This window comes from Oncorhynchus keta, chromosome 10 (assembly GCF_023373465.1).
Source record: "Oncorhynchus keta strain PuntledgeMale-10-30-2019 chromosome 10, Oket_V2, whole genome shotgun sequence".
Classification (NCBI taxonomy): Eukaryota; Metazoa; Chordata; class Actinopteri; order Salmoniformes; family Salmonidae; genus Oncorhynchus; species Oncorhynchus keta.
The window spans coordinates 54,921,827-54,948,926 of NC_068430.1; the positions used below are offsets into that span (position 1 = coordinate 54,921,827).

General features: G+C 43.9%; 1 protein-coding gene across 3 annotated transcripts in view; it reads right to left on the reverse strand.

The window, feature by feature from the left end:
• The window catches only part of LOC118388983 (histone deacetylase 7-like), a 266,283-nt gene that overhangs the window by 210,982 nt on the left and 28,201 nt on the right, over positions 1–27,100 (reverse strand). For all 3 annotated transcript variants that reach the window (XR_008144664.1, XM_052527300.1, XM_052527301.1), the window contains exons 3-14: positions 17,420–17,613; positions 17,092–17,185; positions 16,165–16,288; positions 15,579–15,685; positions 13,793–13,915; positions 13,253–13,353; positions 8,005–8,260; positions 6,539–6,738; positions 5,446–5,652; positions 1,926–2,163; positions 1,412–1,545; positions 566–686 (exon numbers count right to left, since the gene is read on the reverse strand). Coding sequence is in view for 2 of the 3 variants with exons in the window: in XM_052527300.1 (XP_052383260.1) it covers positions 566–686; positions 1,412–1,545; positions 1,926–2,163; positions 5,446–5,652; positions 6,539–6,738; positions 8,005–8,260; positions 13,253–13,353; positions 13,793–13,915; positions 15,579–15,685; positions 16,165–16,288; positions 17,092–17,185; positions 17,420–17,560 (1,846 nt within the window). In the remaining variant the exon portion in view is untranslated. The remainder of the gene's footprint in view (positions 1–565; positions 687–1,411; positions 1,546–1,925; positions 2,164–5,445; positions 5,653–6,538; positions 6,739–8,004; positions 8,261–13,252; positions 13,354–13,792; positions 13,916–15,578; positions 15,686–16,164; positions 16,289–17,091; positions 17,186–17,419; positions 17,614–27,100) is intronic.

Genomic DNA, 27,100 nt, shown 5'->3' on the forward strand with positions numbered 1-27,100 from the left:
AAATCCTTTGGAGAATAAAAAAATACTAAAATATTCAGCTTTGTTCAATTGTATTCTTCGTACTATAAAATAATATAAAATAATGCCACGGAATTCTAAGCAAATCTTGTCTGCTATATGAACTAGTGTAGCCCAGAGCCATTTGGCATAGCCAGATCAGGACTTAACATAAGGACAACTCAGAGTATGCTATTCTGTTCTTCTGAAATATACTACATTTTCTTCCTATCATGCTTCTTTTGACCTGTCTAAAATAAATAATGACTTTATTGTGAAGGTGTAGGCTATATTTACATGGATTTAGTCAACTTTAAAAAAAAAATGGCTTGTAGGCTAAATGTGTTTATGTTAATTAACGGTCAATTACCATGAGACCGACAGTTATTTGCTTGACAGTCATCGGCTGACGAAATTTTGTGACCGCCACAGCCCTACCTATTACCTATATGCCCAAGTGACTGTGAGTGTTTGACAATGAGATGTGTCAGAGCGGTGTGTGTGTGTGGGCACGTGAGGATGAGCGTGCATGTATGTGTGAAAGAGAGAGACTGAGTGCGTGTCGCACCAGACAGCTTGCGGTTGTCCAGTTTGAGGCGGTTGAGTGGGTTGGTGCCGTACAGCAGGACGTGTTTCTCAGAGTGGACAGACTGAAGCTCCTCCAGAGTTGCCTTTCTGCTCCGGATACACTGGAGGAGCGCACACACACACACACACACACACACACACACACACACACACACACACACACACACACACACACACACACACACACACACACACACACACACACACACACACACACAGACACACACACACACACACCATGCCATTTAGAATTAACCAACACACACACACACACACACACACACACACACACACACACACACACACACACACACACACACACACACACACACACACACACACACACACACACACACACACACACACGAGACACAGGCGCATACAGACAGGCACACACATTGGTCCACATGCATACACTCGCAAACGCACTCGCGAATGCACACATACACCCATGAACGCACACAAATTACAGCATAGGTACACACACAGGCCTCCCTTGGAAAAGAGGTCTTCTGACCTCAATGGGACTGTTTAAAGTGACAAACAAAACACAAAGTTTGATCTTGGAAATCTGGGCCTTAGCAAAGGGGAGGGGGGTGCAGTGCTGGGGTGTAACCCTAGGTGGCAGCAGTGTTCATAACAGGAGTTTCAACCAACATATTTAGTTCCGTGGTGTTGTGTAGAAAGGGAAAGGGAGATACCTAGCCAGTTTTACAACGGAATGCATTTAACTGAAATGTGTCTTCCGCATTTAACCCAAACCCTCTGACTCTAGAATATTGTAGTGCAGTATGTGCTGCTGTGTAGTGCTTTATATTGTACCTACCTCACACTGGTTCCTGAGGCCTCTCTCCTGAAGTCTGGACCAGATGCTTTGGATTCTTCCTGCATGCTCGGGGTGTCGGCTGTTGTCGCCACAGGTGCACTGGTGCTTCAGCATCTGAGAGTCATACACCAGACCTACACACACACCGACACACACTGTAGTTTAGAGATCATACAAAATAGGTAGAAAGCCAGCCAGACAGATACATAGTCGACGGCACCTCAGAGATCCTAATAAATTAAGTGCTAATAATTCTATGGATGGGACCTACAGCATCTTCTGAATATGTGAATCACCTGTAGCTCAGTTGGTAGAGCATGGCGCTTGTAACGCCAGGGTAGTGGGTTCGATCCCCGGGACCACCCATACGTAGAATGTATGCACACATGACTGTAAGTCGCTTTGGATAAAAGCGTCTGCTAAATGGCATATATTATTATATATTATATAGTATGTTGTACACAAGATACAACAAGCACTGTGTACCGTACAGCACTCCCCAAGTGTCTCTCACCAGTGGTGAAGCGTAGCTTGGCGGTGGTCTCCGGACCAGGGCCGGCCAGAGACTGTGGAGTGTCCGTGGGCCGTGGAGGAGGGGGTAGAGAGGTGGAGGCGGGGGAGGACTGGGCGCGACCGAGGGGGCGGTGGGCAGGGCCCAGAACCACGGGCACACCCAGGGGGTCCAGGTGGGTCGCTTGTCTACGCCTGTCTGTCAGGACCTGGAGGTGCCTGGGCTGCTCCCAACGAAATGACTGGAGGGAGGGGGGATAGATAAAAAGATAGAAAGGGAGGGAGGAGCGGGAGGGGAAAAAAGTAGGTGAAAAGTTAAAAAACAAACATTTAAAGGCTAAATGTTTGTTTACTTGTTTACCCAGAAGGTTATTAGGAGTTACTTTAGCAACAACATAAAATAGCCCAACTACAGCACCTTGTAAAAGCCATGACTAAGGGATGACTAACAGAGTGAGCCGTAATGCCATGGCACCCTCTATTGGAGAGCCAGAAAGGTGGCCTGAACTGAAGCTACAAATCAAAACTAATTGTATTGGTCACATACACATATTTAGCAGATGTTATTGCGAGTGTAGCGAAAGGTTTGTGTTCCTAGCTCCAACAGTGCAGTAATATCTAACAATTCACAACAATACACACAAGAAGAAGTAAAATAATGGATTTAAGAAATATATAAATTAGGACGAGCAATGTCGGAATGTCTTTGACTGAAAAGACTGTAGAATAGAATACAGTACATATAAAATTAGTAAAGCAGTATGTAAACATTATTTAAACATAATTAAAGTGACTTCTGTTCCATTATTAAAATGAACAGTGATTCCATGCCTATGTACACTGTATATAGGACAGCAGCCTCTAAGGTGCAGAATTGAGTAACCGGGTGGTAGCTGGCTAGTGACGGCTATTTAACAGTCTGATGGCCTTGAAATAAAAGCCTTTTTTCAGTCTCTCGGTCCCAGCTTTGATGCACAAGTAATGACCTCGCCCTCTGGATGATAGCGGGATGAACAGGCCGTGGCTCGGGTGGTGTGACATCGGATGTTGTAGGTGTCCTGGAGGGCAGGTGTGCACCCGCTGATGCATTGGGCAGAGTGCACCACCATCTGGAGAGCCCTGCGGTTGCGAGCGGTGCAGTTGCCGTACCAGGTGGTGATTCAGACCGACAGGATACTTTCAATTGTGCATCTGTAAAAGTTTGTGAGGATCTTCGGGGCCAAGCCGAATTTCTTCAGCATCCTGAGGTTGAAGAGGCACTGTTGTGCCTTCTTCACTACACCGTCTGTGTGGGTGGACCATTTCAGATGGTCAGTGATGTGTTCACCCAGGAACTTGAAGCTTTTCACCTTCTCCACTGCTGTTTTATCGATGTGGATAGGGGGGCTGCTCCCTCTGCTGTTTCCTGAAGTCCACGATCAGCTCCTTTTGTTTTGTTGACGTTGAGGGAGAGGTTATTTTCCTGGCATCACTCCCCAGGGCGCTCACCTCCTCCCTGTAGGCTGTCTCGTCATTGTTGGTAATTAGGCCCACTACTGTTGTGTCGTCTGCAAACTTGATGGTTGAGTTGGAGACGTGCGTGGCCACGCCGTCATGGGTGAACAGGGAGTACAGGAAGGAGCTGAGCAACCACCCTTGTGGGGCCCCTGTGTTGAGGATAAGCACAAATGGAGGTGTTATTTCCTACCTTCACCACCTGGGGGGCCCGTCAGTAAGTCCAGGACCCAGTTGCACAGGGCGGGGTTCAGACCCAGGGCCCCAAGCTTAATGATGAGCTTGGAAGGTGCTATGGTGTTGAAGGCTGAGCTGTAGTCAATGAACAGCATTCTTACATAGGTGTTCCTCTTGTCCAGATAGGATAGGGCAGTGTGCAGTGTGATGGCGATTGAATCAGCTGCGTTTCTATTGGGGTGGTATGCAAATTGAAGTGGGACTATGGTGTCAGGTAAGGTAGAAGTGATTTGATACTTAACTAGCCTCTCAAAGCACTTCATGATGACAGAAGTGAGTGCTATGGGGCGATAGTCATTTAGTTCAGTTACCTTTGCTTTCTTGGGTACAGGAACAATGGTGGACATCTTCAAGCAAGTGGGGCCAGCAGACTGGGATAGGGAGAGACTGAATATGTCAGTAAACACTCCAGCCAGATGGTCTGCACATGCATGACCAAAAGTATCTGGACACCTGTACATCAAACATCTCATTCCAAAATGATGGGCATTAATATGCGGTTGGTCCACCCCTTTGCTGCTATAACAGCCTCCACTGATCTGAGAAGGCTTTCCACTAGATGTTGGAACATTATCGTGGGATTTGCGACCGTTCAGCCATAAGAGCATTAGTGAGGTTGGGCACTGATGTTGGGCGATTAGCCCTGGCTCGAAGTCGGCGTTAAAATCCATCCCAAACGTGCTCAATGGGGTTGATGTCAGGGCTCTGTGCAGGCCAGTCAAGTTTTTCCACACCGATCTCGACAAACCACTTCGGTATGGAACTCGCTTTGTGCACAGGGGCATTGTCATGCTGAAACAGAAAGGGCCTTCCACAAACTGTTGCCACAAAGTTGAAAAAATGGTCTAGAATGTCATTGTATGCTGTAGCGTAAAAATGGCCCTTCACTGGAACCAAGGGGCCTAGCCCGAACCATGAAAAACAGCCCCAGATCAATATTCCTCCTCCACCAAACTTTACAGTTGGCACTATGCATTGAAGCGTGAATTATCACTCCAGAGAACGCGTTTCCACTGCTCCAGAGTCCAATGGCAGCGAGATTTACACAGCTCCAGTCAACGCTTGGCATTGTGCGTGGTGATCTTAGGCTTGTGTGCGGCTACACGGCCATGGAAAACCATTTCATGGAGCTCCCAATGAGCTCCCGATGAACAGTTCTTGTGCTGATGTTGCTTCCAGAGGTAGTTTGGAACTCTGTAGTAAGTTTTGCAACCCTGTTAATAATGTCATGGTAATAAGTGTACACACTCCCTTACATAAATAGACCCACCGAGGTCAAAAGATGTTGGCTGGTATTGCAAATGAGGACAGAAGATTTTTACGCACTACACGCTTCACCACTCGGCGGTCCCGTTCTGTAAGCTTGTGTGGCCTACCACTTCGTGGCTGAGCCATTGTTGCTCCTAGACGTTTCCACTTCACAATAACAGCACTTACATTTGACTGGGGCAGCTCTAGCAGAAATGTGACGAAATGACTTGTTGGAAAGGTAGCATCCTATGCCAGTCCCATGTTGAAAGTCACTGAGCACTTCAAGAAAGGCCATTCTACTGCCAATGTTTGTCTCTGGAGATTGCATGGCAGTGTGCTTGATTTTGTAAACCTGTTTGTAACGGGTGTGGCTGAAATAGCCAAATCCACTTCTGTATATAGTGTATATTTGAGAGTGGGACTACTATAAGGATTGTGTTTATGTATGACCTATAGGTCCCTTTGTGTGTGTTTATATGTGTGTGTATATCTGTGTTTGTGTGTGTGTGCGCACCTGCGTGCATATGTTTCTGTCTGTGTACCTGATTCATCAGAGGTGTGTGTTCCATGGTGTGATCTCCTAGGTAATCGCCTGAGGAGGTGGACTCTGTGTCCCACATTGACTCAGTGCTACTGGTCCCACTCTGTCTTCTCTTCTGGTAGCCGTCCCCAGGCCCGGTCTCCGCCGGGTCCATGTCCTTCGAGGGGATCTGTGTGACACGAGACTTCTCACTGGACTTGGTCATGAGCTGATGAGGGAGAGTCACAGACACACTCTTAAGGTCAAAGGTCATGCATCAGTCTTCCCTCTTCTTTTTGTGTTGGTGAGCACTATTATGCGGTATCTAGATGTAATTTGTATTGTGCTGTGTGTGTGTGTGTGTGTGTGTGTGTGTGTGTGTGTGTGTGTGTGTGTGTGTGTGTGTGTGTGTGTGTGTGTGTGTGTGTGTGTGTGTGTGTGTGTGTGTGTGTGTGTGTTTTTTACCAACTGGGGACATTTGTTCGTCCTATCGAGGTCAAATGCTACTTCTAGGGGGTTTAGGGTTAAGGTTAGAATTAGTGTTAGGGTCAGAATTACGTTAAGAGTTAGGGTTAGATTTAGGGTTAGGGTTAGGAGCTAGGGTTAGGTTTCGGGTTAAGGTTAGGTTTTTGGGTTATGGTTGGGGTTAAGGTTAGGGTAAGAGTATAGGTTAGGGTTAGGGAAAATAGGATTTTGAATGGGACTGAATTGCTTGTCCCCACAAGGTTAGCTGTACAAGAAAGGAAAGAGGAAAGGGGGATACGTAGTCAGTTGTACAACTGAAATGTGTCTTCCGCATTTAACCCAACCCCTCTGAATCAGACTGTGTGTGTGTGTGTGTGTGTGTGTGTGTGTGTGTGTGTGTGTGTGTGTGTGTGTGTGTGTGTGTGTGTGTGTGTGTGTGTGTGTGTGTGTGTGTGTGTGTGTGTGTGTGTGTGTGTGTGTGTGTGCGTGTGTGTGTGAGAGCGTGTGTGGTGTGTGTGTGTCTTTGTCTATGCCCCTCTTTAAGATCACCTTGGTTTGTGTGTGCATGTATGTGTGTGTGTGTGTGTGTGTGTGTGTGTTGCTCAACAGTCCCTAAAATGTGTGTGTCTGAAAATGGTGTGTTCTCTCACCTTGCCCAGGTGTGTGTTCTGTTTGAGTCTCTCCAGCAGCAGTGCGTTGTGGTACTGCTGCATTAACTGGTGCTGGTGGTGGTGAGAGTGCAGGGGGGGCTCAGAGCGGGTCCGACCCAGGGGTCTGTGGGGGCCCGGGGGAGCCAGGCATTCCAGTCTGGAGGAGGGGTACTGGAGAGGGCCAGGGCTCAGGCCTCGCACTGAAGGAGAGAGAGGTGGGGAGAAGGGGAGGGAGAAAGAGGCGAGGGGGAGGGAGAGGAAGCAAGGAGGGTGAACATAGAGAGCGATAGGGAGGGGGGAGAAAGAAAGGGTTGAGAGAAATAGAGAGGTCAGGATCATCATGTTTGACTAAAACGTTGTGAAAACGACCAGAGAGGAAGCAGACAGTGTGGTGGAATGTTCTGATTGGCTAGGCCTGTGTAGTCACTCCCAGATCAACCAGATCCATTATAGATTAGGGAAAGTTCCTAGATCAGTAGGATAAGTGGCATTCAGTCAAACGATCAATAGAGGGCAGTGTCGCTCCGAGTGTGTTTCTCTTCGTGTGCAGCCGTCCTGAGGACTCCAGGATGACTGCAGGCGTGGCGTGTGTGGTTGTGTGAGTATGCATACATATCTACACTGAGTGTATTAAACACTAGGAACTACTAATATTGAGTTTCACCCCTTGTTGCCCTCAGAACAGCCTCAATTTGTCTTGGGCATGGACTCTACAAGGTGTCGAAAGCGATCCACAGGGATGCTGGCCCATGTTGACACTAATGCTCCACACAGTCATGTCAAGTTGGCTGGATGTCCTTTGGGTGGTGGACCATTCTTGATACATGAAACTGTTGAGCTTGCGTTGCAGTTCTTGATACACTCAAACCGGTGCGCCTGGCACCTACTACTACCAGACCCCATTCAAAGGCACTTAAATCTTTTGTCTTGCCCATTCAAACTGTGAATGGCACACATACACAATCCCTGTCAATTGTCTGAAGCATTAAAAATCTCTCAGGTTAATCTTCTTTAACCTGCCCCCTCCCCTTCATCTACACTGAATAAAGTGCATTTAAGTGACATAGCTTTCACCCGGTCAGTCTATGTCATGGAAAGAGAACCTAATGTTTTGTACACTCAGTGTACAGTATATGTACCCTATGAGTGGGAGTGATTGTGTGTGTGTGTGTGTGTGTGTGTGTGTGTGTGTGTGTGTGTGTGTGTGTGTGTGTGTGTGTGTGTGTGTGTGTGTGTGTGTGTGTGTGTGTGTGCACGTGTTTCTCACCAGTGACTAGCTGTGTGTGCAGCAGCACTGAGGGCTCCAGGATGAGCAGGGGCTGGAGGTGTGTGTGTGTGTGTGTGTGTGTGTGTGTGTGTGTGTGTGTGTGTGTGTGTGTGTGTGTGTGTGTGTGTGTGTGTGTGTGTGTGTGTGTGTGTGTGTGTGTGTGTGTGTGTGTGTGTGTGTGTGTGTGTGTGTTTCTCACCAGTGACTAGCTGTGTGTGCAGCAGCACTGAGGGCTCCAGGATGAGCAGGGGCTGGAGGCGTTGGTGAGCCAGCTGGGCAGCACTGAGGCCCTCCATGGGCAGGTAGACCTGGGGCAGTACCCTGGCCACCCTCTGATGGCTACCCGACTCCCTGTCACCCTGGGTGGGCAGCCTGGCGCTGTTGGTGGGCAGGGCGGTGGAGCAGGGCAAGGAGAAGTGGGCCAGTGTGCCATCCTGGAGCAGCAACCTCTGAGCCTGATGGAGGGAGGGAGGGGACACAATAGGTCACGCACACTGTAAAACATAACTGCCAAACCCGCCTGCCGTCATGTACATATCTATAATAGCTTGTACCCCTGCACATTGATCTGGTACTGGTACTCCCTGTATAGAGGTCCATTCTTGTGTGTTTTATCCCTCGTGTTACTATATTTATTTGTATTATCATGTTTTAGCTCTGCACGGTAAAGTCTACACCCATTGCATTCGGCTCATGTGTCAAATACAATTTCATTTGATTCAATTGAAATAAGTTGGTGTTGACTCAAACAACTATAGTCATTGGAACTTGATTCAGTTAAGTAGTATGTCCTCAATGACTAACTGCCTGGGTATCAAACTTCAGTCCTCCGTGATTCAATGTCTGTTAGAATAGTTTGAAACTTTCATTTACTGTACAGCAAATTGGCCAGTGTTAATTAATGTTGATTTTTCACTGTAAGTGTTTAATTAACACTCATTGGTGTAAAATAACCCGAGTGTTACTACTACAGTTGAACCAAAACCACGCCCATCATTATCCTATTTCCCAGCATGCTCTATTGCAGGTTGATTTTTTTAGAATGGTTTGTTTTAATATCTATGTTTTTGCCTGTAAATTGATAAATTAATCTAATGCTACTTAAATATAAATTACATACATTTTCTAAAAACTTATCCAATATGTTACTTGAACATATTGCATTTGTTACTGAAATGGTTGTTCCAGTTAAGTTGCTTTAGGTAGTTTCATATCATAGTTTTCCCAACCCTTGTAGTTATTCTGAATGTAGATTGCGGTTAGGGCTGGCACAATTACCGTATAACTGTGTAACCTGTGAAAACTGTAATACAAATAAATTAACAGTCATAACCGGCCTTCGTGTGGCTGAGTCCGTTTCCGCGGTGACATGGACTCTTAAAAACGTGCTGAAACTTTGTTGCTCCTTGCTGAAACAAGCAAGGTGTTTTTGCAAAAGACACTCCCTGCAGCAGCACACATAGAAATAGAATGAATATAACGTACTTGGAACCTCTAACCCTGTCAATTTCACTGGTAAACTCATGGGTACAATCGCAATGGTTGCCTGGTATCGTGATGCAATCATTTCCTTGGTAATGTAGAATGTTCATTCAAATGATGTTAACTGATGTGGCTCATGCAATGGAATGTGGCTCAATCAACACTTCCTGTGTCAGGCCCTGACCTTAGAGATCCTTTTTATGTCTCGATTTTGGTTTGGTCAGGGCATGAGTTGGGGTGGGCATTCTATGTTTTGTGTTCTATGTTTTCTATTTCTTTGTGTTTGGCCGGGTATGGTTCTCAATCAGGGACAGATGTCTATAGTTGTCTCTGATTGGGAACCATACTTAGGTACCCTTTTTCCCCACCTGTGGGTGTAGGAAGTTGTCTTTGTTTGTAGCATTATAGCCCTTGGTATTCACGGTCGTTTTTGATTGGTTATTGTTTTTGTCAGCGTCATCCGAAATAAAGGAATATGTACGCTCACCACGCTTTGGTCCTCCTCATTCAACGATCGTGACATCCTGCTTTGCTTCTATGGGTACACTCGCAATAGCCACCAGTCCACCCATTAATGCCATCATAGACTTGAAATGGGGACGCCCGTTCTATTCATTCTATTTCTATGGCAGCACATGCAGTCAGGTGCGGAGGAGAGGTGAAAATGTGTCTTCAATTTTCTTTTTCTTTTTTTTTGATATTCAAATGTTTATTATGGTGACCGGGGTCATTTGGCTGACCAATAACCATCATCCAAAATTCCATGACTGTAACAGCCCTAGTTGCAGATCATTCCAAAGGTTGAATATCCCCACTCTGGCTGGATTCCAATAGGAATTACACATCACTTTGCAAGCCAGCATAATGGTATACAGGCCTGTTGTGGCCTGTATACAATGAGTATCAGGACAAAAACTAGGCCCTTGAAATAAGACCTTATGAAATACTGTACGTTTTGTATTGTGTTAAAGAAAGTAATTTTAATGTTAACATATACGCTTTGGATCTCACTTGGTGAACTCCACAGGACTGAAAATGGAAGAATGCAACAACCATGTCTTTGTCACTGACAGATACAGTCATTGGTAGTAACTCTACAAATCACTCGAAAGCAAGGCACTATGGGAAATATGCAAATAAGTCTTTACACTAGGCAGTGTGTTAATTTAACACTGTTCCAGTGTCTATACAGGTCCACACTTTTAGTGTTGATTTAACACTGAATCATTTGCTGTGTGTAGTATAAGTATAAGCAGAAAAAAATGTCAGATTGCTGAAATCTGAGTGATGAAAAATCATTTTACAACATGTTCTTTGGAAACTGAAAAGGGCATGTCATTTGAACATGAATCCAATGTTAATGTGTAATGTGTCATGGTACAGTACAGTCGGGTGGCCAAATGTTTTTAACTGGCCTATTGAAGAGAGAGAGGGAGAGAGAGAGAGAGAGGGAGAGAGAGAATCTGAGAACAGGAACAAACAGACGGACAACTGTACTGCCATGTTATTCGATCAGCCCTTATTCAATTAAAACATTCCCAAATGTGCTCTTTATTCGAAATGTACAGTCTTCAAGGATATGACATATCTTTGATGCCCATTACATACAGTGGGGAGAACAAGTATTTGATACACTGCCGATTTTGCAGGTTTTCCTACTCACAAAGCATGTAGAGGTCTGTCATTTTTATCATAGGTACACTTCAACTGTGAGAGACGGAATCTAAAACAAAAATCCAGAAAATCACATTGTATGATTTTTAAGTAATTAATTTGCATTTTATTGCATGACATAAGTATTTGATGCATCAGAAAAGCAGAACTTAATATTTGGCACAGAAACCTTTGTTTGCAAATACAGAGATCATACGTTTCCTGTAGTTCTTGACCAGGTTTGCACACACTGCAGCAGGGATTTTGGCCCACTCCTCCATACACACCTTCTGGTTTCGGGGCTGTCGCTGGGCAATACGGACTTTCAGCTCCCTCCAAAAAGATTTTCTGTTGGTTTCAGGTCTGGAGACTGGCTAGGCCACTCCAGGACCTTGAGATGCTTCTTACGGAGCCACTCCTTAGTTGCGCTGGCTGTGTGTTTCGGGTTGTTGTCATGCTGGAAGACCCAGCCACGACCCATCTTCAATGCTCTTACTGAGGGAAGGAGGTTGTTGGCCAAGATCTCGCGATACATGGCCCCATCCATCCTCCCCTCAATGCGGTGCAGTCGTCCTGTCCCCTTTGCAGACAAGCTTCCCCAAAGAATGATGTTTCCACCTCCATGCTTCACGGTTGGGATTGTGTTCTTGGGGTTGTACTCATCCTTCTTCTTCCTCCAAACACGGCGAGTGGAGTTTAGACCAAAATGCTCTATTTTTGTCTCATCAGACCACATGACCTTCTCCCATTCCTCCTCTGGATCATCCAGATGGTCATTGGCAAACTTCAGACGGGCCTGGACATGCGCTGGCTTGAGCAGGAGGACCTTGCGTGCGCTGCAGGATTTTAATCCATGACGGCGTAGTGTGTTACTAATGGTTTTCTTTGAGACTGTGGTCCCAGCTCTCTTCAGGTCATTGACCAGGTCCTGCCATGTAGTTCTGGGCTGATCCCTCACCTTCCTCATGATCATTGATGCCCCACGAGGTGAGATCTTGCATGGAGTCCCGGACCGAGGGTGATTGACCATCATCTTGAACTTCTTCCATTTTCTAATAATTGCACCAACAGTTGTTGCCTTCTCACCAAGCTGCTTGCCTATTGTCCTGTAGCCCATCCCAGCCTTGTGCAGGTCTACAATTTTATCCCTGATGTTCTTACACAGCTCTCTGGTTTTGGCCATTGTGGAGAGGTTGGAGTCTGTTTGATTGAGTGTGTGGACAGGTGTCTTTTATACAGGTAACGAGTTCCAACAGGTGCAGTTAATACAGGTAATGAGTGGAGAACAGGGGGGCTAACAGGTCTGTGAGAGCCGGAATTCTTACTGGTTGGTAGGTGATCAAATACTTATGTCATGCAATAAAATGCAAATTAATATCTTAAAAATCATACAATGTGATTTTCTAGATTTTTGTTTTAGATTCCGTCTCTCACAGTTGAAGTATACCTATGATACAAATTACAGACCTCTACATGCTTTGTAAGTAGGAAAATCTGCAAAATCAGCAGTGTATCAAATACTTCTCCCCACTGTATTGTAGTAAAGGAATACAATTCCATGGGAGGAAACATTGAATGCCATTTACAGCTAATAAAGTTATTTTAAACCTGAACACACACACCTCACTAAACTTCGTGGGAATCCATAACCAATTCTGTCCCTGACACTCATGTTCTTATACTGAGATTCTGAAGCAACTGTGGTACTGTATCTAGTGTGTGTTCTAATATGGTAGTGAATGTGACATCTTGTGACATTGTGCGTGGTACGAAATGGCTCAATCAGGTATGGAAGTGTTAATTCTGTTGATGCTTGTTGGATAGATGGGGAGTTGAGCAGAACAGGCACATACTATACTGCAGAGGTAGGCAACTAGATTCAGTCGCGGGCCAATTATTGTTGGAGCGGATGGTCGTGCGGCCGGAACTTAATTATAATCATTTGTACACTGCAAATTGACCACAACTAAGCCCAAAAATAAATTGTATTTGAAAATAACAATTATTTCATATCTTGATTACATCGATATACGATCACTTATGTCTCGTTTTTTACTCATGGGAATGCTTTGGAACAGATTTCATGAATTAAAATCAGTTTTAGCATCTTTTAAAAAAATGACAATAGCATATTGTATACATAAACTGGGTCACACTTAACATTAGTGTGATAATTTTTACTGTGAAATTATTCTTATAGTTACCAGTATTGTAATTACTCATTGTTACAATATACTTATATTGTACTTGGGAGTACAGTGGGGTTGGAGGATAGAGGTGCGAATGGTGGAGGGGGGTTGAGTGGGGCTCACCTCGTGGGCCAGTCCGGTAGTAAGTGGGCTATCTGAGAGGAGGCTGTCATTGGGCGAGCTGCACCCCGACACTGGAGTGCTACTGCTGCTGGGGGAATAGTCTGCAGGATGGAAGGGAGGGATAGCCAATCAGCTAAAGAGATACTGACATATAGGATAACAGATTTGTGTGTGTGTGTGTTAGTGGCGGTAAACAAACACTAGTCCGCCCAGCACTAACACACCTGATTCAACTAATCACTTCATCAACAAGACCCTGGCCATATTCATTTGGCACCAAAGGGATGTAAAACTCACTGAAATTGTCCAATAGGAAATGCTTGTTTACATTTACCTGAAATTGTCCAATAGGAAATGCTTGTTTACATTTACCGCTGAGAAAAAATATATATTCTACTTTGTGCCCTAATGAATACGACCCAGGAATGTTAGTGTTAGGCCGAAGCCAAAGTGCTCAGACACTGTGGCTGCAGCACCAGGAAGAGATAGAGGCTGGTTTGATAGACGGTGTACACAACGAGGCAGGAAGGTCTACGTTACCCTGAGTGTCCGGCGTTCTGTGCTTGACAGTAGGGGGAGCACTGGTTTTGCGTTGGAGAGGGTTCTGTCTGGAGTTGATGTGCTTCTTCAGTTTACTCTTCACCTTCAGGATGGGCTCCGAGGCTGAACACACACACACACACGAGCAAACATGCGCAGACGCACACAAACACACACACGCGCATTAATTAACGCACACACACGTACATGCAAATACACACACAAACACACACACACACACACACACACACACACACACACACACACACACACACACACACACACACACACACACACACACACACACACACACACACACACACACACACACACACACACACACACACATACACACACACACACACACACACACACACAAAAAGTAGATTGTGCCGAATATCTGAATTCCTCCTTCGCCATTCCATAACCGACCCCAACAGTATTAAACTAAAAATTGCTACAAATCCATAATGTGCTATGCCAGCATAAAGCAATACCCTTTTACATAACAAAACCCAAAAGCTCTTCTACGCCCCAGCTGAACAAATAACAAAAGAGTTGACAGCAGTGCCAAAAGTTTCATGTTTACTTTGGCAATGACCACAATAGGCCTAACCAAACGATCAATCAGCGTGCGGCTTAGCACAGACAAAATACACCCATGACAGTCTGGTATTGTTGTCGGATTTTAATGCAGAGGCAGAGGGGTGTGTAGCCTCAAATGGCCAATGCTGCTCGGGTAACACAGGTAAATAATGGCATTGCAATAGTCCTCCAGGTGACATAGTTTAGTAGGGACCACTCCTTAGTAGTACTTATGCATATAGTGGAAAGAGGCCACACCTTTGCAATTGTTCAATTCTGTGACCATGGCATTGAGGACTATCTCTATCCTATTAGTTCATTTGTGCATGGTGGAAAGTTTGGCCTCTATTCTCCTCTATGTCCGCACGTCATTCACACGCCCAGTCAGTCAGACAGACATGTCTGAGATTCTCACACGTGGTTCATTTTACACATACTTTAGTTACGTAATAGCTTTTGGTCTCTCTCTCTCTCTCTCTCTCTCTCTCTCTCTCTCTCTCTCTCTCTCTCTCTCTCTCTCTCTCTCTCTCTCTCTCTCTCTCTCTCTCTCTCTCTCTCTCTCTCTCTCTCTCTCTCTCTCTCTCTCTCTCTCTCTCTCTCTCTCTCTCTCTCTCTCTCTCTCTCTCTCTCTCTCTCTCTCTCTCTACAGTGTTATTATTCCTTCCTTTCAGGCTTGGTGACTCCCACTTTGCCTCTGTCTCTTTCTGTGTCTGTCTCTCTCTACATCAATGTTCGGTATATGTGTGTTAACATGCATCGAACTGCATAACTCACCAGACAACTACAAATGGAAGTAATGTGATATGGCTCCATTTAAAATGAATCTGTATTGCCTTCTTAAGCATTACCTACTCTGTGTTAAAAGGCATGTAGTACCTTCATTTGCTCTGGAATACCTGGGCCGGTATTCATAAAGTGAGTATATGAGTGCTAGGATCAGGTCCACCCCCCCTGTCCATGTAATCTTATTCATGACGTACTCAAAGGCAAAACCGATCTTAGATCAGCACTCCTGTGCTCCAGTTTAGCCCGCCATTGATGGCAGACCCCCAAACCATTGTCAGGAGTCAACTGCATGACACCATAGTGTCACCTCATGACACCATAGTGAGAACAGGAAAGGATCTTGTTCTAACTGTGCTGTACAAAGTACAAATGTCTCTACAAAGAAAGCACGAGCTACATTAAAAAAATGACTCACCTGTTCTTCTGAGGGGCATGTCCTTGCGTTGGTCACATAGTGGATGATGGACATCAGGAGTCACCATGAGAGGCTTTGGGGTCATGTCAGGATCTGGGGCCAATTCCCTAAACAGCCAGTTGAGAGTCATCCACCAACACCATGAACAATCATTGTTAAGTGTTTGTTGTCTTGTGCTGCATTGTGCTGTATCCATCTTGTGTATGTCCTGGTGACCTCACAACAATCATTTTGAGGAAAATGGACAGTAAAATATTGTATTGTGAAATAATGCTTGCGGCACAACCATTGATAGAAGTTAGTGAGTCGGTCAGCCAGGCTTATTTCACCTATCACCTAATCTAATGAGTCACTCGGGCTTATCCAAATTGTCTTAGAGGATAATCTTCCTTGCTTCCATCTCTTATGAGGATCATTTGTGGGACAAGATTGGAAAGGTGAAAAGAACAAGATGGTACTCCCACCAAAGCCACGGGAGTCTAATAACAGCGTATTTCCATGAGTGGACACGGCTCTCTCGCGGTCACTTAAAAAAATACATTTCCGTAGAAACTTTAATCAACGTCTTTACTGGCTTGTCTCTCACCTGTAACCCCTGGGCGTGGTGCTACCGAAGAGGTTGGAGGCGGTCCTCTCCAGGGCGGCCTGCTCCTTCCTCTTCAGGATTTGGCTTCTGAGTTTCTGTTTCACCAGGGGACTGGCCACAGCACCTGTCCGTCAACAGAGTCACCCAATCAGAGACAAGAACCTGGAAATGAAGCAAAGCTAGGCGCAGCATTCGAAATGGACTAAATCTTAATCTATTTGGGTTAGCGGAGGGACACAAACAATATACTCCAATATACCGATTTGATCTGTATTGTATAATAGCTGACAAGCAGTTTCACTCTGAGTCAAATATCTATAATCTACTAGACTGAGTACTCAATGTGCCTACCTAAGATTTCAACATTAGATAAAGAGGAAAGATACTAGGCATTTCCCTTGTAATTACTAGTCAGATCTGACTGCTGTGACTTGGATAATGCAAGTTATTCAAGGACAACTTATTGAAGCTGAACTTTGAAGGGCGGGTTCTTAGGAATTTGGTGACTGACAGATAGCTAGGTCGCATTCTTTAGTAGGCACTTCCTTCCCGAAAAGTAAAAGACAACAAACAACATGACATTTACAATTATTAAGTGACTTGCTTCCTTTTTCTGACTTGGGTTTCATGTGAAAATAGACTGTGACTAATCTCAAGGAACTCCCTCTGTTACAGACAACCACATTCTGAGGATCATTAGTGGGGCCTCAACAATAAACAACCGAAAACCATGTGCACAAACACCTAAACTACCTACACGATCGCACTGCTGTCATCATACATTGCATTTCTAAAAAGACATTCACGGTCATCATAGTTTACATGGTACTGTAAGCGATCCTTATACATGACATACTGATAACGTTGCACTCATTTCTATTGCATGCCATTTTTCCTCCACACAGCTTATGGGGCGCTGTAGCTTACTCTGCTCGCTCTTGTCCTTGTGCATCAGCTGCTGCAGCTCCTGTCTCTTCTCCTGCTCTTTCTCCTGCCGACTCTGCTCCCTGTCAAACTCGTACTGAAACGAGACCATTAACATTCCCATTCATTTGGGTGCAGTGAAGACTGTATTTAGGAAGTGATTATCAGTCAATGGAAAGAGAGGGGGATTATATGGAAAGAGGGCACACCTATCTTTGCCATTGATTTCTTTTGTGGCCGCTTTGACAGCGCAGTTGAGGACTATTTACATTTGAAAGCAGGCTAGGTTGGAAGTGTGCTCTCTATCCATCTCTATGGAAGGGATGCTCACCTGGATGTGCTGTGGCAACAGCTGCTGGGAGTACTTGGCACAGTGCTGGGCTGAGAAGGCCCCCAGGAATGGGGGGAGGTGGGGGGCCAGCATGGCTGAGTCCGGCCCGGGTCGCACCAGCCCCTGGGTACGCAGGTCCATGGGCCGCACCGGCCGGAGTGGTGACGAAGCCTCGCGAGGGATTAGCCCATCCACTATGGAGAGAGGGAGGGAGGAAGAGAGGAGGTAAAAGAAAGAGGGAGATTATTAGTGATGAAGATCCAAGGCTTTCTTTGTTAGATTGGACAATTAGACTGGAGAATGGGTAAACTAGGAATGAACCGAAGCTGAGGTGATGCATTCTAAGCACCAGACTGAACCACGTCAATCGGTCTCCGGTCTGTCCCTGCTATTGGGACAAAATCCCCCAAATAGAAAACCCTGCCATGACTCTCAAGCTCTCCCTTTCTGTCCTCTCTTTTTCTCTCTCATTCCTTTGTGTTGTTTCTTGTCACCGCCCAGTCAAGGCCCCCATGCTGATGTCCGTACCGGGCCACACTTGAAAAGGGATGACTGACCCCATGGAATAGTCTAGACTTGTGTGATGAAAACATACCAATGATGGTATGCACACGCACACACACACACACACACACACACACACACACACACACACACACACACACACACACACACACACACACACACACACACACACACACACACACACACACACACCATAGCAACAACCATAACCCTATCCAACACCTGGTCTTTGTCCAAGTATTTAGATGATCCAGGGCAATGAACAACTTGCTTAGAGCAAAACAAAACATGGGCTGATGATCAAGTGTAAGAGAGTATGTACTAGCTAGGCATAGCACGGGATCAACACAACATGTAAAGTGTTAGTCCCATGTTTCATCAGCTGAAATAAAAGATCCCATACATTTTCCAAACGCACAAAAAGCTTACTTCTCTAAAATGTTGTGCACAAATTTGTTGACATCCTTGTTAGTGAGCATTTCTCCTGTGCCAAGAAAATCCATTGAGCTGATAGGTGTGGCATATCAAGAAGCTGATTAAAAGGCATGATTTTCACACAGGTACACCTTGTGCTGGGGACAATGAAAGATCACTCTAAAATGTCCAGTTTTGTCACAACACTTCACATACATACACTACTCTTCAAAACTTTGGGGTCACTTAGAAATGTCCTTGTTTTTTAAAGAAAATCACATTTTTGGTCCATTTAAAATAACATCAAATTGATCAGAAATACAGTGTAGACATTTTTTATGTTGTAAATGACTATTGTAGCTGGAAACGGCTGAATTTTTATGGAATATCTACATAGGCGTACAGAGGCCCATTATCAGCAACCATCACTCCTGTGTTCCAATGGCACGTTATGTTAGCTAATCCAAGTTTATAATTTTAAAAGGCTAATTGATCATTAGAAAACCATTTTGCAATTATGTTACCACAGTGAAAACTGTTGTCCTGATTAAAGAAGAAATAAAACGGGCCTTCTTTAGACAAGTTGAGTATCTTAAGCATCAGCATTGGTGGTTTGATTACAGGCTCAAAATGGCCAGAAACAAATAACTTTCTTCTGAAACTTGTCAGTCTATTCTTGCTCTGAGAAATGATGGCTATGCCATGCGAGAAATTGCCAACAAACTGCAGATCTCGTACAGCGCTGCGTACCATTCCCTTCACAGTACAGCGCAAACTGTCCCTAACCAGAATAGAAAGAGCAATGGGAGGCCCCGGTGCACAGCTGAGCAAGAGGACAAGTATATTAGAGTGTCTAGTTTGAGAAACAGACGTCTCACAAGTCCTCAACTGGCAGCTTCATTAAATAGTACCCGCAAAACACCCGTCTCAACGTCAACAGTGAAGAGGCGACTCCGGGAGCTGCAAAGAAAAAGCCATATCTCTGGCCAATAAAAATAAAAGTACACAGACATTGGACAGAGGAACTCTGCCTAGAAGGCCAGCATCCCGGCGTCGCCTCTTCACTGTTGACGTTGAGACTGGTGTTTCCGGGTACTATTTAATGACGTTTTGAGGGAGCGTGCAATTGAAATGCTGACTGCACGAATGTCCACCAGAGCTGTTGCCAGAGAATTGAATGTTCTTTCTCTACCATTTCTTGTTTTAGATAAAATTTGGCAGTACATCCAACCGGCCTTACGCCACGTACGTGTAAGTAAGCCAGCACAGGACCTTCACATCTGGCTTCTTCACCTGTCGGATCATCTGAGACCAGCCACCCGGACAGCTGATGAAACTGTGGGTTTGCACAACCCGAAGAATTTCTGCACAAGCTGTCAGAAACAGTTTCAGGGAAGCTCATCTGTACGCTCCTTGTCCTCACCAGGGTCTTGACCTTGGATACAACGCAGTTCGGCGTTGTATCCAACTTCAGTGGGTAAATGCTCACCTTCGATGGCCATTGGCACACTGGAGAAATGCGCTCTACGCGGATGAATCCTGGTTTCAACTGCCCCGGACAGATGGCAGATACCGCGTATGGCGTCGTGTGAGTGAACAGTTTGCTGATGTCAGCGTTGTGAACAGAGTGCCCCAAGGTGGCAGTAAGGGTTATGGTATGGGCAGGCATAAATTACGGACAACAAACCCAATTGCATTTTATCGATGGCAATTTGAATGCACAGAGGCACCATGACGAGATCCTAAAAATGTCCCAGTTCTTCCACGGGCTGCATGTTTTATACTTTTCTTTTTCCTTTTTTTTTGCATTTTGGATTTTAACACAACTTGAATTTTAAATATTTCTGTAAAAAAAAAAAGAGTAACTTAAATGTGTATATAAATGCCATGTTTTAGCTGCTTTTTTGTTTCATTTCCATCAAATTGATTTTTTTTTATACCAGACATGCCGTCCCCATTGACCATGTTTGGGATGCTCTGGATTGACGTGTACGACAGTGTGTTCCAGTTCCCGCCAATATCCAGCAACTTCTCACAGCCATTGAAGAGGAGTGGGACAACTTCTACAGGCTACAATCAACAGCCTGATACAACTCTATGCGAAAGGAGATGTGTTGCTCTGCATGAGGAAAATGGTGGTCACACCAGATACTGACTGGTTTTCTGATCCACGGCCCTACCTTTTATTTTTAAGGTATCTTTGACCAACAGATGCACATCTGTATTCCCAGTCATGTGAAATCCCTAGATTAGGACATCATTTCAATTGCCTGATTTTCTTATATGAACCGTAACTCAGTAACATTTTTGAAGTTGTTGCATGTTGCGTATATATTTTTGTTCAGTGTAGATTCGTTTATTGATTCAACTGACACCAAGCCATGTTTAGGTGTCGAAAGGATTGAGACATTGGCTCTTCCTCCAAGCAGTTTCTATGTCCTTGTATGGAAGGCTTCATTAAAAACACTGCAGATAGAAAGAAAGGACAGAAATGGAGGGTGGAGACACCTTTCCCCTCAGGGTGGGAGCAGAGGAATATGATGGAAATGTACCACGGTTTCTGAATGCCATGACAAACATTAGTCAGCAGCATTACTCACATACTTCCCGTAGAGGGCCCGTGTCCTAACACTGGCATACCGCATTCAGCTAGGTAGGACAGGTAAGGATTAAGAGCTCACTGTCAAAACAAATGGAAATCCTCCATCATAAAACCTTAGTAAACTATCTGTATAGCTTGCTACACAATGTCCAGCACTCTTTACCGTGACACAAGTCCATGAGTCACTACCATTTATGACCTGGTGAACAGTAGGAGTTCATTAAGACAGTATTAGTGAATAGTAGGAGTAAACAATGTTCCTAACTCTTTACCATATCGTTTTCTATGAGCCACCAGTTTATAATGTATGAATACACGTATAAATACCTATTAATAAGATTTGTGGTGCGTTATAATACTGGGTAGAAGAGTTACCCAAATAGCATTGGTCCAAAATGACGGAAAAATGATCGGAAAACTGATCCAAGATCAGCACTCCTACTTTGAGACAATTTATGAACATGTACCCCGAGTGGAGAAATGACTAAGAGAGAGATGTCTGTGAGACGGTTCAGTAAAACAGTACTTTCAGAGGGAAAACACACCCACACACGTATTACTGCAGTTCAAATATGCATGACACACAGCCCCATCACCAAACAACAGATTCCAGTACATCTGGAAAACTCTTGAAATGGGGTGTGGGGCAAGTAAGATTGAAACACCTGGAATAACTATTACATTTTAGTATGATAAACCCTCATTACGTCGCCATAATAACTAATAAGAGCCATGAGAGCTACGGTGTGGAGTGTCTTAAGTGTGGGTAACATTGGTTCTGTGTCTGTATGTGTGTTTACATGTGCGTTTTTTTACAGACAGAGAGAATGAAAGAGAGAGAGAGAGGATCCAGGTTGAAATTGAAAGAGGTAAGAGTGTACTGAATCTCGAGTGCATGTCTCATTCTCTCTCTCCGTCTATCACCCCCTTTTATTCAAATGTTTTTAATAAGAAACATGAATGTGTTGAAAATCCCAAATTGCTTGCATTGTCAACTTACACACAGCTCTGACAATCACACTTACTCCACCAGACATGCCACCAGGGGACTTTTCACAGTCCCCAAATCCAGAACAAATTCAAGAAAACGTAAAGTATTATATAGAGCCATTATTGCATTGGAACTCCGTTGCGTCACATTATTGCTCAAATGAACAGAAAACCTGGTTTCAAAAAACAGATAAAACAACACCTCACGGCACAACGACTCACCCCTATTTGACCTAGATAGTTTGTGTGTATGTACAGTGGTTCCTCTTTTAGAAGTTGTGAGCTTACACCTTGGGACTTAGAGGTAATTTGTGGTTTTGTATGGTACTCTGTGTCACCGCTTCATTGCTCCAGACCAGCGCAAGGCGGAGTTAGAGCACTGATTATGCTTTTGGGTCCTACTGTGTCTCTAACTCGCAATAAATGGGCGACATAAACCTAAATAGAAACTGATAATTGTGCTCGACTTCAGTATTACTTACTAACACTGTAGTTACACTAAGGTTTTTCTTATTTGATTTTGTTAGGATTATTTTGCTCTTACTGTTGTACTGTAGTCCACTCCCAACCGATCACGGTGTACAGCGCCTGAGTGGTGCAATGGTCTAAGACACTGCATAGCAGTGCAAGCTGTGTTGCTACATAGTCTGGTTCAATACCCGTGCCGTCCTCGACTGGGAGACCCACGAGATGACTGTAGGTTTTTCGTTTTTCTCCCTCCAAAAACAGACATCATTCTAAATAACAAACTGGTTTTATTTACAAATTATTAACAATGTCTCACCCCATGTTCAAGAATGGCCTTTTTCTCACACATTTTACATTATTTGAAAACAAAATTATCTCCAAAATATTTAAGGGGCTTTGCACTAATAATAGTGCCGACTAGGGAAATATTCCTGCTGTTCTGTTCTTAGTGCCAGTCTGCACGTTCAAACTAAAACAATGTAACTAATAATGGCATCTTTATGCTTCATTAATAAAATAATGATACAAATACTCTTTCAAAATGCTGATGTTTATTTAGTTATGGATCCATAACGAATTACTATGGGAATAAATATCCCTGAATTACAGAAATATCCTCCAATCCTCTGTATGTAATTATTGGTGGAGGGTCATGCTATATTTCTTCGAAATTACGTGACTCTCCACCAATAACATGAGTCTCACTAGTGTTGAGTAATATGCTGTTAAAAGTGGTGCAGGTCATATTTATTAAAAGAGCATTTTGGAAGTTAGAAGCTATAGCCTACTTTTTCAGCACCGTTTCGAGCTGCTCCGAGACAAGCATGGTAACTGGTCTTGATAAATCAATGCTATTTTTATTTTCACTGAATCTCCGTTTGGGTATTGGTTAGATTAGGGTGTAGAAATGTTATGCTCTTAGTGTAACCTTTATTTAACAAGGTAAGTCAGTTAAGAACAAATTCTTATTTACAAGGACAGCCCACTCTGTCGGGAAATTGAACCCAGGTCTCCTGTGTGCTCGCAGGACACTGGATTCTTTAGCTAAATAGCCCAGTACTGTACTCCCAACCATCACGTTGTACAGCACCATATTTTCCATTCCACCCTGACAGAAACCCAGAGGGGTTTCCATCATTACAGTAGTAATGGACAGCTGGTGGCATTTTGAAAACAGGGTTTCAAATACCCAATTAGCAGAACAATAGACTCTTTATAGCCCGGCTACTGTCGATGTGAACATCTCCTACCTGCGATGTATTCGATGCTTAAGTACTCTGGAGTGTTGCATTTCTAACTCAAAACAGCAGTACAGTATTTCTTCATCAACATCTTTATGCTTTCGTTAATAAAATAATGATAAAAATACGCTTTCAAAATGCTGATGTTTATTTAGTTATGGATACATAACAAATTACTATGGGAATAAATCAGTGAATTACAGAAATATTGTAACAAAGTTGTCTAATGAAGGTAAACAAATGGTTGCTTATTGGAAAATACTCTTTCAAACACATGGTCACGTTGTACAGCACCATTATGGCTATTAGCAGGGCTATATTTGGGCCTTTATGGGTGGCGCACAATTCTCCCAGCGTTTCTCTCCCTATAAAAAAAGAAATACATGTTTTGGCCTTTACAATTATTATTTTGGCCTTTATTCAGATTACAATCGCTCTCTTTCGAAATAACCTCCAAAATATTGTTATATATTATCAAGTTGATGACAGGCACCTACATAAATCTGAGTGACTCACCCATTCATGGCTCGATGACTCACTCATTCAACATTCTTTCGTACAGTCTTTAATAAAGAAATGTTTTGGTTATTCTGACCTGGACACCATGTACAGTATTATAATAGCCCATTATGGGATATTAGCAGGACAATACTGTATACCTTTACCAACACCTCTCTGTATTTTGATACTTTGTGGATGGGGGCTCCGGAGTGGATGGGGGTTCCCGCAGTGCAAAATGGGTTGCTACAGGTTCGATACCCGTGCCGGGCTCCACCGGGAGACTCATGAGGTAGGTTTTGATTTTAATTTAGAATCCTCCAATCCTCTATATGTAATTATTGGTGGAGAGTCACGTCATGTTTTTCGATATACTATAGGTCTACCGTAGGCGACATGGAATCATGTAGTAGCCAAAAAAGTTAACATATATTTTAGATGTTAGATTCTTCAAAGTAGCCACCCTTTGCCTTGATGACCACTTTGCACACTCTTGGGATTCTCTCAACCAGCTTCATGAGGAATGCTTATCCAACAGTCTTGAAAGAGTTCCCACATATGCTGAGCACTCGTTGCATGCTTTTCCTTCACTCTGCGGTCCAACTCATTCCAATCTCATTCCAGTCTCAATTAGGTTGAGGTCATGTGATTCTGGAGGCTGGGTCATCTGATGCAACACTCCATCACTCTCCTTGGTCAAATAGCCCTTACACAGCCTGGAGGTGTCTCACTGGTGTTGAGTAATGTGCTGTTAAAAGTGGTGTAGGTCTTATTTATTTAAAGAGCATATTGAAGTTAGAAGCAATAGGATTTGAAGCAAAAGCCTACAACTATTTCAGCACCGATTCGAGCTGCTCTGAGACAAGCATGGGAACTTGATAAATCAATTAGATTTTTATTTTCACTTAATCTCCATTTGGATATTGGTTAGACTAGAATTAGAAAATGATGGTGCAGAAAAGTTATGCTCTTAGTGTAACCTTTATTTAACTCAGCAAGTAAAATTCTTATTTACAAGGACATCGGGGAATTGAACTTCGGTCTCCCACGTGTCCGCATTCTCTAGTACAGCCATTATTGAAGGCTATCAAATACTTCTCAAATATGGCCTCTGGTGGTCAAACTAGCGCCAACTAGCATTAATGGCACCAACTTACCATAGAATTCTGCAGTAACATGCAAGCTGCGCCACAGTACGCTGCAACTTTTAGGAGGAAAGAGGAACCACTGTATAGATATGTAGGCTACGTAGTTCTGTTCTTGTCTATTAATATTCTGTATTATGTAATGTTTCATGTTTTGTGTGGACCCCAGGAAGAGTAGCTGCTGCTTTTGCAACAGCTAATGGGGATCCTAATAAAATTCCCCAAAAACCAAATACCCCTCTCTCTGAGCTGTCACTTGCACACTGCCTTAAATGTCAGTGAGGTTAGACTCAACCAGGATGCCAGACGAGGATGCCCAGGTGGGACCAGCATCACCTGATCTTATTCCATCCAGACACATTGATATTTCTGTGAACTCACATGAGTGTGTGCATGAGTGAGTGTGTGTGTTTATGTGTGTGTGTACAGCTACAGTACATGTTTGTTTTCCATCTCGATTTGGGTATTTGAAGAAGTAGGCACTTTATCTACAAGATTCAGTGTGGTACTTCAGTATGGATACATTTATTGACGTTGCCATTTCTCTTTATGCTTGAGAACAAAAACAGCTACTACAGGAATTACCCAAAGGCATAAGAACACTGTGTATTACCAGCATAAAGAGATGTGTGTTTTCAGAGGAAATGGTCGGGGACACACGCACACGCGCACACACACACACACACACACACACACACACACACACACACACACACACACACACACACACACACACACACACACACACACACACACACACACACACACACACACACACACACACACACACACACACACACAGCAGATGACTATAAACAAAGCGTGAGCCCACTGATTTATGCTAGGGCTGGGCGGTATACTATATACCGGTATTAATTCACAGACCGGCTTGAATTTGACTTCACCTTCTATAACGGTATTTCAATGTTTGGTTTGTTAAATGTGATACGCAACACTGTCCGTTTTTATAGTTTACTCATTTGCTACTTGAGTAACCTCACTCCTTCTCATGCTGGTGGTCTATGTCGCGAACCATGCCAAGCCCTGCCCCCTGTCACTCAAGGAGAGAGCAGTTGCTCAACCACGGAGTCACTGAGAAATGTATTGCCTTTCATTCTGCCTGGTCAGATGGATGCAACAATGTTGGTGACATGCTGCTTTCCACGAGCGTTCTATAATTACACTATTAGTTTGTGTATCTCACTGTCTGAAACTACTGCTTGCTAGTTTGTCTTTTCTTAGCAAGGTGTTGTCTCCCAGCTCTAAATTATGCCCTGATAGGAAACGATCAGGAAGTCTCTAGTGAACAACAAACAACCACCAGCTGTGTTCTTACCATGGAACCACAGCCATGATGTCGCTCAGAAACACTACACCAACTATCGACAGTATACTTTATGTACTGTATGCTACATTTTGCATTCAACATGAAAAATGCCAACCACAGAAATGAAATACAGCCAATCATATTTATAAATCAGAGAACTCGGGAGTTTTTGTAGAACTTGGCTGTCTGTGTAAAGTATACCTGTATTGCACTACATTTGAAGTGATGAAGGACACTTTATGACCACATTGTTATGAAGTGCTTTTTGAGACACATATAGGAGACATCTCTATCACTCATAAAGTGCTTCAAGTGTAGGCTACCCTTACGACCACATGAAGTAGCGTGCTCAGTCAGTGAAATGTTGTCGTAGTCCTATTTGAAGCACAGAGCACAAATTTGGTCCCACCCTGTGTGCAACACCAAATTGTTTTTCTCCCTGGTGTGGTAAATGGAGCACATAAGATTGAA